The sequence below is a fragment of the Boleophthalmus pectinirostris genome, unplaced genomic scaffold, assembly GCF_026225935.1.
Source record: "Boleophthalmus pectinirostris isolate CB_2022bp ecotype Guang Dong unplaced genomic scaffold, ASM2622593v1 HiC_scaffold_4, whole genome shotgun sequence".
Lineage (NCBI taxonomy): Eukaryota > Metazoa > Chordata > Actinopteri > Gobiiformes > Gobiidae > Boleophthalmus > Boleophthalmus pectinirostris.
This window is the reverse complement of record NW_026571353.1, coordinates 21,143,550-21,158,893: the sequence shown is the minus strand read 5'-3', so window position 1 is coordinate 21,158,893 and position 15,344 is coordinate 21,143,550. Positions and strand designations below refer to the sequence as shown.

General features: G+C 38.5%; 2 protein-coding genes across 4 annotated transcripts; both read right to left on the bottom strand.

Annotated features, from left to right (window-relative positions):
• Nucleotides 1–344: 344 nt before the first annotated feature.
• On the bottom strand, nucleotides 345–2,694 carry gp1bb (glycoprotein Ib platelet subunit beta). Its single transcript, XM_020921163.2, has 2 exons — nucleotides 2,483–2,694; nucleotides 345–1,573 (listed from the first exon to the last, which is right to left on the bottom strand). The coding sequence occupies exons 1-2, from the start codon at nucleotides 2,552–2,554 to the stop codon at nucleotides 941–943; spliced, it is 705 nt and encodes a 234-aa protein (XP_020776822.2). The 5' UTR covers nucleotides 2,555–2,694; the 3' UTR covers nucleotides 345–940.
• A 149-nt stretch (nucleotides 2,695–2,843) lies between these two features.
• On the bottom strand, nucleotides 2,844–14,633 carry septin5a (septin 5a). 3 transcript variants are annotated; one of them, XM_055162139.1, is made up of 12 exons: nucleotides 14,492–14,633; nucleotides 14,344–14,357; nucleotides 7,481–7,571; nucleotides 6,959–7,045; nucleotides 6,595–6,718; nucleotides 5,918–6,052; nucleotides 5,714–5,831; nucleotides 5,533–5,634; nucleotides 4,565–4,661; nucleotides 4,343–4,478; nucleotides 4,166–4,268; nucleotides 2,844–3,793 (listed from the first exon to the last, which is right to left on the bottom strand). In XM_055162139.1, the coding sequence occupies exons 1-12, from the start codon at nucleotides 14,535–14,537 to the stop codon at nucleotides 3,731–3,733; spliced, it is 1,116 nt and encodes a 371-aa protein (XP_055018114.1). In that variant the 5' UTR covers nucleotides 14,538–14,633; the 3' UTR covers nucleotides 2,844–3,730. The 3 variants fall into 3 exon arrangements, with proteins under 3 accessions (XP_055018114.1, XP_020776812.2, XP_055018115.1); XM_020921153.2 differs by lacking the exons at nucleotides 14,344–14,357; nucleotides 14,492–14,633 and adding an exon at nucleotides 9,148–10,461; XM_055162140.1 differs by lacking the exons at nucleotides 14,344–14,357; nucleotides 14,492–14,633 and adding an exon at nucleotides 8,468–10,456.
• Nucleotides 14,634–15,344: the final 711 nt, after the last annotated feature.

The following is a 15,344-nucleotide window of genomic DNA, read 5'->3' as shown; positions in this document are numbered from 1 at the left end:
GTCACTACCAGCCTTTTTCCTTATGATCGAGATTTTTTTTTATTGCTTTGTTAATTTGTCAATGTAACGTGCTTGGGCCTCTTTATGATCAGCCAGGGGTTTAGACAGATTATAAATCAGAAGAAAGAATAATGACCCTGATGATGATGGTATCAAGTTTCTCTGGATGGAAGCAAGAAAAAAACGTCCCTTATTTTTGTTAGAAGTTGTTGACAGGTGAATCAATCTACTGTTTTACGTAAGATTTCTTTATTGGTCTCTTACTATCATACAATAACAAGTTATTGTTGTTTTGACCGTTGCTGTTATTATTAACAAGTACTGTAAATTAAAGTGTGACCACATTTTTACTGTAACTAACTTTTATTATTTGCTTCCTACAACAATCACCAATTTGAATTGCACTTGATAGCCTTTAATTAAGCAACAAAAATGGCAAGTAAAATATTAGTAAACACAGTGTGTAGGCCGCATGTTATTCATTTGAAGGTGTACTTCTGCAACATGTCATTGCATGATGTGAAACAAGAAAGCATTACATGCATAACATTAGATTACATTACATAACATAACAACTTTTACCAGAGTTCTCATTTAAATAGGTCTATTTGAAAATGAAAGAAGAAAAAAAATAACATATTTTTGTATACATCTGTTATATTTGATATTTGTGACAGATGCATATGGGAAAATCTTAAAGGTGAGGTGTACGTGTCAACAAACAACATTACATTATTAAACTTTATATGGTGTTACAGTATTTCACTTTGTTACATTTAAAATGAGAGAAAGTGAAGTATCAACATTTCAAAATTATTTTGTTTTACAGTGCACAATGAAAAAAATCAAATAAACAAATATATTTTTCAGGGTCTGTTTGAATTTCATGCCAGGTGTAATCACAATGAACCTGTTATGAGAATAGTAGTGAACTAATGCATCAGATGCTTGTGTCCCTCAGGAGAGGGTAGTCATTGTCCTGGGAACTCTCTCCTGCAGTGAAGCTCTCCTCTGTGGTCCTTCTGGCCTCCTTGGACATGTGCTGAAACCTTCTGAGGAACACAATGACCGCGAACAACAGTGCCCCCTGCAGCAGCACAAAGCCCAGCAGGCACAACTGCGATACCAAAGCCAGGTCACAGTACCAGTAATGACAGGTGTCTAAAAGTTCCTCCTCACTTAAATATGCCACTAGACGCCCTCTCAGGTTAAGAGGGGAACTGCAGTTGACCTGTGAGTGGGATGTGTGTCTGATGGGGTGACGTAACAGCCATGCTCGCAGGTACAGGATTCCACAGTCACACGCCCAGGGGTTTCCATGAAGAGAGACTGAGCGTAAGTGGAGCAGTGAGTCCAGCAGGCCATTTGGCAGAGTGGTTAGCCGGTTGTCATTGAGATGCAATTCAGTGGTTTCAGCCGGGAAAGTACCCGGGAGAGAGGAGGTGGTGAGAGAGCGCCCACTGCAGTCTACTCTCCCGCCATGACACGAGCAGACCCTAGGACATGAACTTTGACCTTCACATGAGAGGAAGAGGAGCAGCACCAACACCTGACTCTTCATCTTGACAGGGAGCTACAGAAGACAGAGAGGTGGATGTGAGAGTTGTTTTGATCTGTTTTTTTATGACTTATACTATACATGTCCCTGTCTAGGGTCCTGAAGAGGACTGCTAAAGCTTTCTGCAGATAAGTTGCTTAAAGGTGCTCTATGTCACTTTTCTGGTAAAAACCTCTTATAGTTGTCCACCCTTTGAGACTGTTGATGGCCATTTGTGTACCCCTTACTTGGACACACACTTTTTTTTTAAACTCAAATTAAGCATGCACTTGAACATTAAAATGTTACATTAACATAAAACAATATTAAACATTAAATTTAAAAAAGGATTTGGTTCATAACAAAAAATATTTTTCTCTTTCATCCTGGGTTGTACTGTGTACCCCACTGTGTACCCCACTGTGTACCCCACTGTGTACTGTGGTAACCGATCCACCAATACTTGTCTCACTGAGATCTTCTTTTTCTGCCTTCAATGTTCTGCAGTATTTTGTAGTAAAATTATCTATCTTAGATTTATTCAATGACTTTCCATGGAGACAGATAAGTTTAATGTAATAGAAAAATAGGAAAATAGCTAAAAAGTTATATAATTATATATTTCTAATATATGAGTAAAAGAGAGTTATTGATATAGTTGCCATTCAAAGAAAAACATATTGTAATTCTCTACTAAACAACAAACATTGAAATCATCTCACATTGTCATCTTTTATCACAGTTTCCAATGAGAAAGGTAGAAATATGAGAAAAACTGGGTCTGGTAACTGGCATGCCTATTAGTCTCATTAAAAAGGTCAACACATTTACAGTTATTATAAAAACTAGTTTAGCAGCTAATGGATGTATGCTTTAAAATAAATAGGAAATGCTACTTAAATAAGTTCAAGCTGTGTGTGCGTCTATAGGCCCACATCTACTTACCTTGTATGCTGCGGAGGCCAATGGCTGTTCTACAATTTCTTTCCAAGAGACGAAGTGATGAGCAGCTGGCATTGGCTGATAAAGAGTATGTCCTGTACTAGTGAATGCGTATGAACCCAGCCAAGCAATAACTATTACATACTATCTTAATGTTCCTATTATTTTCCTCTGATAAAACAAAGACTCATTTCTTTCCTTTTCCCAAAAAATAATGTGTTTTTTTCAAGATTTCTGGTAGTTGATTGGCGAGGGCGGGGGTAATCTCCAACATATAGGAAGGATGTCTCCTAAAGATAATGACTCAGCAAATTAAGAGTTTTCAGTCCTGTAACAATGAGTCAAATGAATAAAGAAACAATAGGATGTTCATGTAGTATTTATTTGTGACATTTTTGAGCCTATGGTTGAGCTCAAAGCAAACCTGCAGGATCTCATATCACTCAAGTTCAGATTCACTCAAACAAACAATATCAATACAAAATCTCACTCACAAAAAGCCACTTCAGCAGAGGAGACACCACAGCCAAGACAGTACTCTCAGTATTTTACCATGGCAACAGGGCATAATGCATTTATTACAAGCACAGGGCTGAAGTAAAAATAGGCCCAAAATCTACAGAGCGCACAAAGAAGAGCAGCATGCTCCGACATGCACACTGCTTCACTCTGTCATTATGTCTGAGGCGCCCCATTCACAGTTTGACACCAGCATCAAGTGTGTCTCAGTATTAAAATACTGACTGTCCAAATGTGTCCATGATGAACAAAGCAAAAAGAGACAAAGAGATAGTTTGGGTTCTGACAAAGTCACTGTGGTCGATTTAAGGGCACATGGGGTGCATGGACGGATACACAGCATTACTTAGGATAATATAATATAACATAAAAATATATTTTAAAATGTCAACATCACAAGTTAATGTATTACAAAACATTTTGCAAACACAATTCATACCCTGATAGAATATCCAAAAGGTTTAGCACTGAATTAATAAATAACATATAATGCCTAGTAATTAAATTATGCATTTGTTAAACAAAGTATATTTATTTTAAGACTTTTAACCATAGGGGCTCATAGTTTCAGAGACATGAAAAACTCTTAGCCACTGCCCAGGCAGACTATACAGAAGCACCAAACAGCCAGAGTTGCCACTAACACATGAGACCCATGTGGGTTTTTTCTGACAGTCTCTGTTGTTCTGAGCACAGACAGCAAGGGGCGCTGCAGCTCTACTTCACTTGACATCACTGCTCTTTGTCATGCATCTGCTGCTGCATCTTGTTCAGCATCTCCTGCATCCGCTTCAACTGCAGAAGATGATGTAAGATTAAGAGATGTGTAAAATTAACCATCAGCACTATCAACATGTAAACATGTAAAAATACATTTTATTTCATACATGAGTAAGAATGATCAATGTCTGATCAGGATATAATAATCAGTATCTAAATCTGTTCACAACTGGTGCAGCTTTGAGCCAAGCCATGTCCTAAATAAAAGTATGAATTTTAATCTGCCAGTATTTCCTCAGAGTTCTGTTGATTCAGGCATGATAATAAGGCTTACTATCAAAACCCCCAGTTGAGAACCAATAATCTAATCTTTAAACTAAAGTATAGTTGATAAAACTAAGCTGCAAAACACATTCTGTCACTCATGATCAGCATTATCAGAATTACCTCCTCATCTTTCATTTTGATGAGTTTTTCAGTTTCCACATCAGGAGTGGACAGGGGCAGGATGGGGATAGGACTCTCCATGCGGTTGTCCTGGGCCAGTTTACTGTTAGAGAAAACAGGACAGTTATTCATAATGTTGCAGCTCTGAACATAAAGCTGTGGTGTTAGCGCCCCCACCTGGTCATCTCCTGTATGCACTGGGCTCTGTAGTTCTCATAGTGCACATCACAGGTCACGTCTTTCAAGTCGTGCATGTGGGAACGAATCAGCATGTTCCTCAGTTTGACAAAATCACAGTGTGACTGGTTTTCCACTGAGCACATAATAAAAAGATAATTAAATTCATGCTGTTACTTGTGTGTTCATCTGTGGCAGCAGAAATGTGTTTTAAGCTTTTACCTTCAACAATACCCCAGGGATATAGGCGTCCTCGCACTCTCTGTCCACGGGCCTCTACCACTGTGTTACTGCCAATCACAGCAAACGGGGTGCACTCCTGTTAGAAATGCAAACTTTACTAAGAGCAATATATATTTATCACATCTAAAAACAGGATTTCTGACTAAACTGACAGATGTCGGGGTACTTTTGTCAAAGAATGTTGCACAAGAATATTTCTATTTTCTGGTGTAACCAAACTCTGCAGGTGCCTACAGCCACTTTGGTGTTAATTATTCATTATTTCATTATTTAACCAAGAAACTAATAAGTAAACATGACTTATCATAATGTAAACAATATTGCTATAGGTCATTTCACAAAAGAATCTAAATGTTGCATTACATATACACAGATGCTATGCTCAAATTTTAAAGAGAGAAATTAAATAGATAAAATAGATTCATTTAATAAATTAAATAGAGATTCTGATCCTGTGTACAGTTTGAACAATATTCTTGAGTATCATAGGATGACTAGATACATCGTAATTAGAGATATTACAAATCATGGTTAAAGCCATTAACATGTTTTTGTGTTGTTTTTAAAGTGCTCTATAAATAAAGTTGGATTCGATTGGACCAATTCACTTTAACCCCATTATTACTCATTATATACTATGGTCAGTATGAATTCTAATGCTAACCTCTGTGCATTATTTTTGTATTACCGCACAGGTAGTCCGGCAAAATGAATCACTGTTCTATATCACTACACTGTGAGCATCACCATAGCAGATAAACAAATGAACTATTATTAGGAGGGACTAGCTTCAAATAAAACATTTAAAACAGAAATAACTAATACCTTGAACATCCATGGCAGCCAGAAGGTTGAATGGATCCTTGTTGTTTAACGCTTATATATACTGCATTATAATTGCACAATCATAAGTGTATGTGTGTGAAATACCAGAAATGTTAGCTTACTTTGAGTTCTTTGTCAAGCTGTTTAAATTCTTCGTCCTCATCTGAGTCACACTCTGGGAACTGGTACACCTTAATCCCAAATTTGTCGATTTCCTCTCGTATCTGAAAATGCAAGAACATTAATGTAAACTTTGCAAATAAAGTTTATAAGGTTACTATATGGGTTTGTCCTGACACTCACTCTGTCTTTGAGCTTCTTGATTTCGTTTGGTGTGAGGCAGTCGGCTTTGGCAATAAGGGGAATTATGTTCACTTTTTCATGCAGAGCCTTCATAAACTCCACATCTACAGGTCGCAGCCTAAGAACAACACACATTTATGATCAATACAATATTTTCCTTAACATCGAATCGAAATCATAATAAGAATACAGCGTTTGTATTACCCATGGCCAAACGGTGGGATAAAGTAGAGGCAGCAGTGCACTCTGTTGTCCTGGATGTTTTTCCTGTTTAGTCCACTCTCGTCTCTGAAGTACTGCTCAAACTGCTGGTCGATGTAGTCTGTGATGGGCTTCCAGCTGCATACATCACATTTTAATCGTGATTACATCTGATAAGAGATTGTTTAATGACAAATCCAGTTTTGAATGTTATGGGATCCTGTTATACCCCTTGAGCACTGGTCTAATCAGCAATCATGGCTTTTAAAACATGAATCACAAAACTAACAAAATAAGTCCATTGCATTATTCAAGTACGATTTCTGGTGGGTCTGCCAGCTGCATATCTTCTTGGAATGTTCCACAGTACGCATGTAACTTATCTATCTCCATGGAGACTAACAGGTGACGCCACAAAGGCCAGATCCTGACACCAATGTCCTGATATGTGGAGGCACTCAAGGCAATACTTTTCTTGCCTTGTTTTTCAGTGTATTTATAGAGCAATGAAAAAATAAACGGTAACTGAATGAATATAAGATAGATAGAAGATAGAAGTACAATAATAACATCTCTATTCAGCCAAGCAGGTGATGATTTCAGTTATGACCCAAATGTAACTGTGATGTTTTCCACATTGAGCAGCTCTGAGTGAACAGCAGTGACTGTCATTGTCTCACCACTCGTTGTTGTTGACTGCATCTCCAAAGCCCGGTGTGTCTACAATTGTGAGCTTCAGCTTCACCCCCTTCTCTTCAATGTCCACTGTGTGTTTGATGATTTCCACTGTCTGATTGATGCGCTCTGAAATGCCAAGGGGCAGCGTTACTGTTTAAAAAGGGGTTCTTAGGGGGTTCTTAAGGGGTTGATTAATCAGGTTATGATGATTAGCTGTGACTGGGGTTATGATGAGAAGTCTTCTTTTTAGTTGAGGTTTAGTCTAGATTTAGTCCTGGTCTATACTCTTATTTATTTGATGAGTTGAGGCTCTAATACTTATCAAGTGACAAGCTGCTGAGGTCAGTGTTGCATTTTAGAACTCACCTTCTGCGTTTAGTAACTTCCTGTCTTTGTAGAGGTCCGTGAGGAACAGACTGTTAACCAGAGTGGATTTTCCCATTCCAGACTCCCCTAAAACACAAATTTTGTAAGTACAACATTTATATAGCAGTACATAAATATAGTATACAAAAGAATACATAAATAGCTTAAAGGTGCACTGTGTAACTTTTCTGGAGGGAGTCCGCCACCTGTCTCCACTAAAATGTTATTGCTTTGCCTGAAGTGTTCAACAGTATGGCATAAACCTATGGTGTGTGTTTAGTTACACATGTTCTCAGAGAAAAAAAAACTAAACAAAAAAAACTTCTTTCTATAGGCTTGACCTACATCTTGCCTGATGGTGTCACCTGCTTGTCTCCATTTAGGTAGATATGTTTAATGCCATACTGTGGAACATTCAAGGTAAAGGAATAACATCTCCATGAAGAAAAGCAGGTAGCAGCTCTTCCACCTGAAATATGCATAGTGCATTTTTAAAAATTACAATAAAGGTTTATAACAGACCTGCCACCATAAGAGTGAAGTCAAAGCCCTTCTTCACTGATTTTCTGTGCACTTGGTTGGGCAAAGTGGCAAAACCCACATATTGTTTCTCCTAAGAGACACAGGAGACAACACATACTAATAAAATGATTGTTTTGTTAAAGCATGGCCTTGTAAAACAGAACCCTAGACAAAATATTGCCAACAATAAAACTCAAATGCCCAATTCAGACTCCCCACTTAAGCTTGTCAAATCCAACAAAAATAGAAGTTACAGGATATCTGTTAAAATTAGTGGACTTTTAATGGCACTGCAGCCTTTGAGTAACCACACCAGAGGGCCCAACCTTGTACAGGGCATGGAAAACACATGCACGCACTGAGAATAACCACCATCTAAGAATTTCCACTGAAGCTATAGCCAAGACTTGATGTTAACATGAGCAGTAGCCAACTAGAAGAATGCAGGTAGATTTCTGTCTATTTTAGTTACAGTTTTAACCTCAATAGCCACTTACATAGACCTACTGTTGTTATCACATTCTATATGTCAATACTAAGGAAAAGTCTTGATACTCAATATCAATTTTGATAATACAGAAAAAAACACTGTTTAGATACTAGAACCTACTATGCAAATTTTTATATTATATTATTTTTTTAATTACCATGTGGCCACTAGTTATAATATATGATAGATCAATTATCAGATATTAATCAGCATATGCTTTTTTCCTATTGATACTTGAAATTAGTATTTTTTTTATATTTTGCTATGACTTATTTATCCTTTGTTTAATGATTGTAGTAGGCTATCTCCCATCAATATAGAAATTCATCATGATAACAACAATAGTATTACAGACAATGCACATACAAATATATGTAAAAAGATGACCGTGTGCAATGAAAAAAAATAAAATCACAATAATTGACTACTAGTGTAAAAAGGACTTGCCACCGCAGTCAGAGAGCAAAAACGTTAGCATAGATTCCTACAAACAGCACCAGTGTGTGTGTGCCAGAGTGGTCTCGGCTGGCATCGCGCGTTTTTCATTTCATTTCAATGTGAGCTGAGGTCATTCATTTCCACTGAGTCTCTTGAAAAGCTCTTTCACACAAGCCAAACACACTGACTGTTAGCATCCTGCTTTGCTGCTGTCATAACTTGTCACTGGTATTTCCGACAGCCCCAAGAGAGTGGATTTGTAAAAACACAACAGACAATGTGACCAGTGAGACGAGGGCTTCACAATTGCACATATGCACATCTTAACAGAAAGGGAAGAGTGTGGAAGAAAATATGTAATAAAGGCAAATAACAAAATGAAGTGTGCATTTATTCTAACATAGCAAGAAGTCACACAAAATACGCAAGTCATATATAGTACTATGGGTTCAGCTTCCTGTTATATGGTGCCATTTTGAGGACGTTCAAAAGATAATATTTTGTTTCTTATTTGTTATTTTGAGTTGTCAATTGCCATGGTAACGCTCCGGATTATTCATCATTTTAAAAGACACGGGTAACCTACATGAGCCATTTGTCAGATACAATTCCTATCATCAGTTCACAGTTCTCCGTTCTCAGGACCACAATTACTGCCATAACAGTAAACAACGTAATTTTCCTTTTTTTTTTTTTTTTTTTTTTTTTTTTTTAAGTTTGTCCCAACCCAGATTGTTACCTTTTGCCTGGCAGTCCTGACTCGGGGGCACAGAAGCCGTTCCACCAGTTTTTCCTGCAGCATAATAGCGTCCATCCTAAAATCCCGGACGATATTGGTTCCACTCTTTCCTGTCTGGGTACTTTCTATGCTCCTTAGTTCCTCCTACTCGTCTTTTTATCCTGTTATTCTTTTTTCTGGCGTGCCTCCTTGCCCTCAGTGCCCTACAGCGCTCCTGCTCTGTTCAGACAGGTACAGAGGAATTCTCACAGCAGCATGGGGAGCACATGGATTCAAGTCATGGGGGAACCAGGGGTGGCAATTTGAGGGAGGAAACCCTAGTGGGACGGAAAGGGTTGAGAGGCCTTAAAGAAACTCATTCATTCAGTCTGGACTCCCTCCCCCAGCTGCAGCAGTGCCCACTAAAAATAAAACATACACAGGAAGAAATGAAGATGGGAGGGAGGAGTTGAAGGAGAAAGGGACAGAATCTATGTGGAAAGTTAGAAGACAAAAGGAAGACCTGTTAAAACACGACTGACAAAGATGGCTCTGAACAAACACTACTGTATATGAAGACAATCTCTCAGCTGCAGGTACAGGCCTGTGTACAATAGCCAGTCAAGAAAACAGTTTGACAGTTTCAATAGTCTCAAGAGTGAAGCCTGTTCAACTGTCAAGTGTGCTGAGTAAACAAGAGTCATGCATTTTTTTTTTAATTATACGACAGTGTAATAATGTGCACAGCATGTTACTTAACTGTAATTCGTGCCATGTGTAAAGGGCTGCTGTGCTTTCAAAAACAAAACATTGGGACTTTGTTGCATCATGTAAGAATATCATCTGACATTTCAGTTTAAGGCTCCTGTTTGTCTCTAAGGAGATGTTATTGCACTGTGGGTAATGTTCCACAAAATGGCATTAAATTTATCGCTATAGAGACATCAGGTAATGTAAGTAATGACACCAGGTCAAGTTACAGTAGATCTGTCCAAAGAAACATCACCATGAAGACAAGCAGGTGGCCCATCTCTTTTCACAAAATGTTAGTGTACCTTTAACTTATCTTAAACAACAACCGGGATATTAATGTTTTAAAATTTGCATATACATTTCAGTAATAATAAATAAATGCATAAAATGGGCCTATGCTCTGATGAACCCCTAATGGTCTTTCAAAACCAATCCTAACACAATTCATATCACCATGTGCTTCTTCTCTCGGATGAGATCAGTGCATAAGTTTAAAATGTTTCTTTTATTGTTTTAGATGACAGTTAGGTTTATGTTCTTACTGTTCAGATAGTGATTCTGAGTTTTTGACTCAGAATCAAAACTAATTTTGAACAGATCCACAAGAGCATACAGCCAGAAATTCTTCTGTAACTGAACCAAGGATCAAAACATCAAATCAAAACAACTGATCTCTATTCAGTACCTCCAGAAGTATACTGCGTAACTAAAGGACCCTGCCCCACAGATTGAGAACCACAGCAGTATGAAGATTTGAGTGAGGTAGCAGCAGACGTAGCCAATTGCTTCCAGATGTGTGGTAAGTGTGGCTACTGCTCGTGGGTGTGTCCAGGCCTACACAATGTGGCCAACACAAGCTCACTGTTTGCAGGAATAAAAGAAGCTGACTTTTAGCTTTTCTGGCCCTAAAACTGACACACCCTAAATAAATTCACTAGAGGGCGCTTTCACGCCACACCACACGATGGAGACAAAAACTAGAGGCACACCAAAAGCCCCAGATGCCCTCTCAACAAAAAAAATATGCAACTGTCACATCAATAGAATGAAAGGATAAATATGTTTTATATGGAGATGGTCGAGCTCAAAGACACTTCTATGTGGTTTTATGAGTAAATTTATGATGAGTGTTGATCAATAGAGAGGAGCAGATGTCTTAAAATGGGACAACAATAGCCACCCCACCCCCTGTGTATAGCACTGGGACCAGCTGTCTCACACTCCTTGATACAATCACACATGCTCAAACAATCATGAAATCTTGTTAAATATAAAGAGTAACAAGGAAAATATCAATAGGGCTATTACTTAGTGGGCTATGTAAAACTGACAAATCAAACACAAATTTATATCTATGGAGGAAATCCCACTACCATGCAGAACACAACTTAAGTGTAAAAGTGTTGACACTTTTCTCAATTAACATATAGACACCATCTCATTAGATCTCCAGCCCCCTCAAAGTAGCTTGCCAAGGGATTTCTGAATTATATGTATTGTGCTGAATAAATAAAATTTGATTAATTACCATTGTAAATCTATCATTTTGACATCTAAATTTGTCCACTAACAAACAGATAATGGTTTATGTTTTATATCTAAGGCTTACCATGGCTCTTAAATATACAACATTTCTTGTGACCATTAAAATACGTAGCTTTCTGTCATTTTTGTTTTGAAAAAATTCACTGGAGGAAAAAGTTGGAGACCCTCAGAAATACAAAATGTAAAGCCTTGAAAATCACAACCACTGACATTTGATTTGCCCAGATAATTACAGATAGTTAGAAAATGTTCTTCTTTTTATCACTGATGCTGATATATTTATTTGTTTACTTAACCGGGAGAAGCTCACTGAGATTAAACATGTGTGTTGCAATATAAACTTGGATTAGAAGGCCTTGATTCAGGACCAAGGCTGGCTGATTCAGCAAAAAATTATATAATTGATGGAACAGGTTCATTGGCAAACATCAGTGTTATATTACAAACACACAAACTAAAATGTAAACTATCCAAACCACATGCTTTCATTGACAGAGGTTTAGCTGACAGTCAGAATGAGGAGCTTGAAAACTGACGTTTAATATAATGTGGCGTGTACAATAACAGGTGCAGACTGCCTCTCTGTGTCCATATCGCTGGAGCCTTTAGGCTGCAGACAGCTGTAATGTGGCAGTGAGGGGCACTGACCTTTCCCGCTGCCCGGATGACTCTTTCACACTATTAACCCTGAAAGAGCTCTAATGGACGCCTGCTGCTGATTGGACGACCTGAGAGAGGCAGCAGGAAGTAATAACAGCGATACCCCGACAGAGGAGCTCATAAACAAAAGTTGTCCCCTCTCTGGAGAAGTAGAGGCCCCCTGCACACAGCTCTTTAACATGCAAATCTGAAGCATGTAATTGCTCAGGCTCCAATAAACCTTCTCCACACAAGGACACTAGCATTTGGGGCACAGTTACTGTATCCAACTGTATGCACATTGTATAGTACCAGTAGTTTAAAATACACAACAGAAATATTATAATTAATTCATATGAGTCCAAGGGGAATCTAATCTGTAATTGGTTAATGTTGTGTTACCCCAGCACATTTTAAATAGTTGACTAAATATGTACAACAACAGTCTGACTGATTGAGTTGCTGTAGTTCTGGGAGTAAAGTGTGAATTTATTCTGCTTTCTTATAAATCACAAGTCCAGTTGTCTTGCCAGTGTACTTTGGTTCTTATATGTAAATGGTTGGATCAGTTTTGAGATCTTTTTGCTAATGCCACATCCCCTTTTAGTGCACTAATCGATGCACAGGGCAAGTCTTTAAATAACCAAGAATTTATTTAGACAACTACAGCCCTAGAATCTATACAAGACATTATCATAATTATCATTGTGCGACTGATTGTGCTGTTACTTGAATGACAGAATAAAGTCAAGAACATTGTTGTAAAGCTGTAAATAGGATATAAAAATTACAGTTTTGGCTCAGTGGTTTATCCTTATGATACTTATCCATATTAGCCTCTTCTGTTGCTGTTTTAAGCTGTTGTGACTAAAGAGAACAACAAGATGCTTTTAAAGTAAATTTGTGAATTGCAAATGTCTGCAGGTACAAACTACAGTGCTGGTAAAGAAAGTGCTCTAATCAGAACTTCAATAACTTACCAAAAGTGAGATATAAAAAGTCTCTATAAAGGCATTATCTCCTTATAAACAAAGCAGTATGTGTCATTTAGGTAAAAGAAGCACTCCTAAAGGGCATGCATCTTTAATTATTCATTTGCACTGCTAAGAGCCCTGCTGGGGGTCTAAAGCAGATGGTCTATGAATGTGTGTCAAATAAACTGAGGTAAAATACCTTAAACATCTAAAAATCTAATAAATCAAACTAGCATTTTTCCTACATCAAAGTGATGCATGAAATAAAAAAGGGATAATACTGTACTGACTACAGTGAGAATATACCTACCCACACACAACAGGATTGTGAAGAGGTCAGATGATAGTGCCTTGTTCATATCAGAAAATGAAAAGGATTAAAAAAGAACAGTTGCCCAGCAACACAATTTTGCAGTTTACAGTTACAGAACTGATAAGATGAACATCAGGGAGAAGTGTAAAGGGGAATAACTTTTCCCAAACATTGATTTAAGATCAGTTATAATCTTCAATACTTATGTGCTCTCATGTTCTTGAAAATGAAACGGTGACAGAGATAATAATAAGTTGAAAGCTTTTGTGTCACTGTTTAATTCGGTCACTATTTCCACTAAACTTTAAGGGAATTACATGCAGTTGCATCATCTGTCTCATGGAGACTGGTATTCTCAATCATGAAACAACGGCTATTTTGACTTTTCCCAGTTATGAATTTGTAAATCTGGTTGCCTTTGATAGTCCTGTCTGTTGTGTTGTATTGTGCTGAGAGGAACGAGGACTTGACCAACACAAAACTCAACTGACCTTAAACCAGACTGAAGGTGTTAGTCTTATTTTGTTATTAGCCTGCTTTTTTGGATAAATAAGTGTTATCCGTTGTTACGACCCGAGGGGACGTGCGTGGAGGAGTGATGGGGCGACCTCTGTGGCAGCTGAGCCTGTGCTCAGCTCAAAGCACCGGGGTATGGCATTGTAATGACGTAACGTGACAACGAGGCCAGGAGTAATTGGACTAATAACGTGCGCTGAGTAATTGTGCTGATAGGAGAGCAGTATGAGGATGGATTCTGCCGAGTGGGCCCCTGTTGGCACTTGGCTGTGCTCCTGACACTGGCCTGCTCCACATATGAGTCTAAAAATGAAATCCAACCCCCACTGCCCCTCACTATGGAGCTGACCACATCATCACGGCCCGAGAGATGCTGTATCATGCGTAACGCGTGAATACAAACCTTCTACACAATACAAAATATTATCAAACATCTATTGTGAAACTACTCGTGTAGAGAAATAAATAAGTGCTTACCTCTATACTGTCCTCTGTTCATTCGGATGGAGAGATGCGGAGGCGCAGGTGCGGGATGCGAAGCGACGTCCATGAGACACAGACAGAGAGCAATCATCGCACTGTCTCCACACATATGTCAGTCAAATGAAAGCACCGCGACCCTCACCTGTTTTCACCGGGATGCGGCTCTTGTATCGGATGTTCGTCGTCATGGTGCTCTCTTTTGCACGGAGGTTTTTCACCGAAGCGACGTGCTCTTGGATAGCGGCTCCTCCTCGCCTCCAAAGCCCGCACGGATGGCAGGAGAGGCGGGGTCAGCTGTCAGCTCCAAACCACGCCCCCAGAGTCAGCCATTCACGCTTTACGCACGGGGATGAGGAGGGATGAATAGTCTATGGTGATGAGGAGGAGAGATGAACAGAGTATGGTGATGAGGAGAGTTGGACAGGCTATGAGGAAGAGCAGAGATGAACAGTAAAACCAGGAGCTATAAGATTACTGTTGTACGAAGTGTGAAAACAACCCCTCGTGTCAGGGGGTTAGCACAGGCTAGGGGTGTGACTACCTTTCCCTTCTCTGATTGTCCTGTAGAGCTATTTAGACTCCCGTCCCTCATCCCACTTACTTGGAGAATGTCCCACTTTTTCAATATGATTTCAATAAAAAGTGAGACTTACACGGAATCAGTTTTTTCTTTGTCTCACAAAGAACTAAACACTTTTTGGGTATAACCTCATTCTGGGTTGTATTATGTTAGCACTTATTGTTAGACTATTCCAGTCTCTCTGTGTGTTACAGCTGACAAAAGATAACAGGCCTATATATTATTAAAGCACTTTGTGTTGCATTTTTGTATGAAAAGCTCTCCATAAATAAAGTTTGATTGATTGATTGAATATTAGAGCAGTTTCAGCATTTAATACGGTTTTGGTCACTACAAACCTAAAGCAGATGGTATTTGAATAGAGCACCTTTATAAAATGTACCTATGTTATTACACCATCATTACAACAAAAAAA

What these genes read in the sequence shown, in the direction of transcription:
- gp1bb (XM_020921163.2), bottom strand. Translation starts at nt 2,554, where the DNA reads ATGCCAGCTGCTCATCACTTCGTCTCTTGGAAAGAAATTGTAGAACAG. An exon ending in TGGCCTCCGCAGCATACAAG is followed by an intron (nt 1,574 to 2,482) that starts GTAAGTAGATGT and finishes TGTCTTCTGTAG; the next exon opens with CTCCCTGTCAAGATGAAGAG.
- septin5a (XM_020921153.2), bottom strand. Translation starts at nt 9,222, where the DNA reads ATGGACGCTATTATGCTGCAGGAAAAACTGGTGGAACGGCTTCTGTGC. An exon ending in AGCTTGACAAAGAACTCAAA is followed by an intron (nt 4,662 to 5,532) that starts GTAAGCTAACAT and finishes CATTTCTAACAG; the next exon opens with GAGTGCACCCCGTTTGCTGT. An exon ending in TCCCTGGGGTATTGTTGAAG is followed by an intron (nt 4,479 to 4,564) that starts GTAAAAGCTTAA and finishes TTATGTGCTCAG; the next exon opens with TGGAAAACCAGTCACACTGT.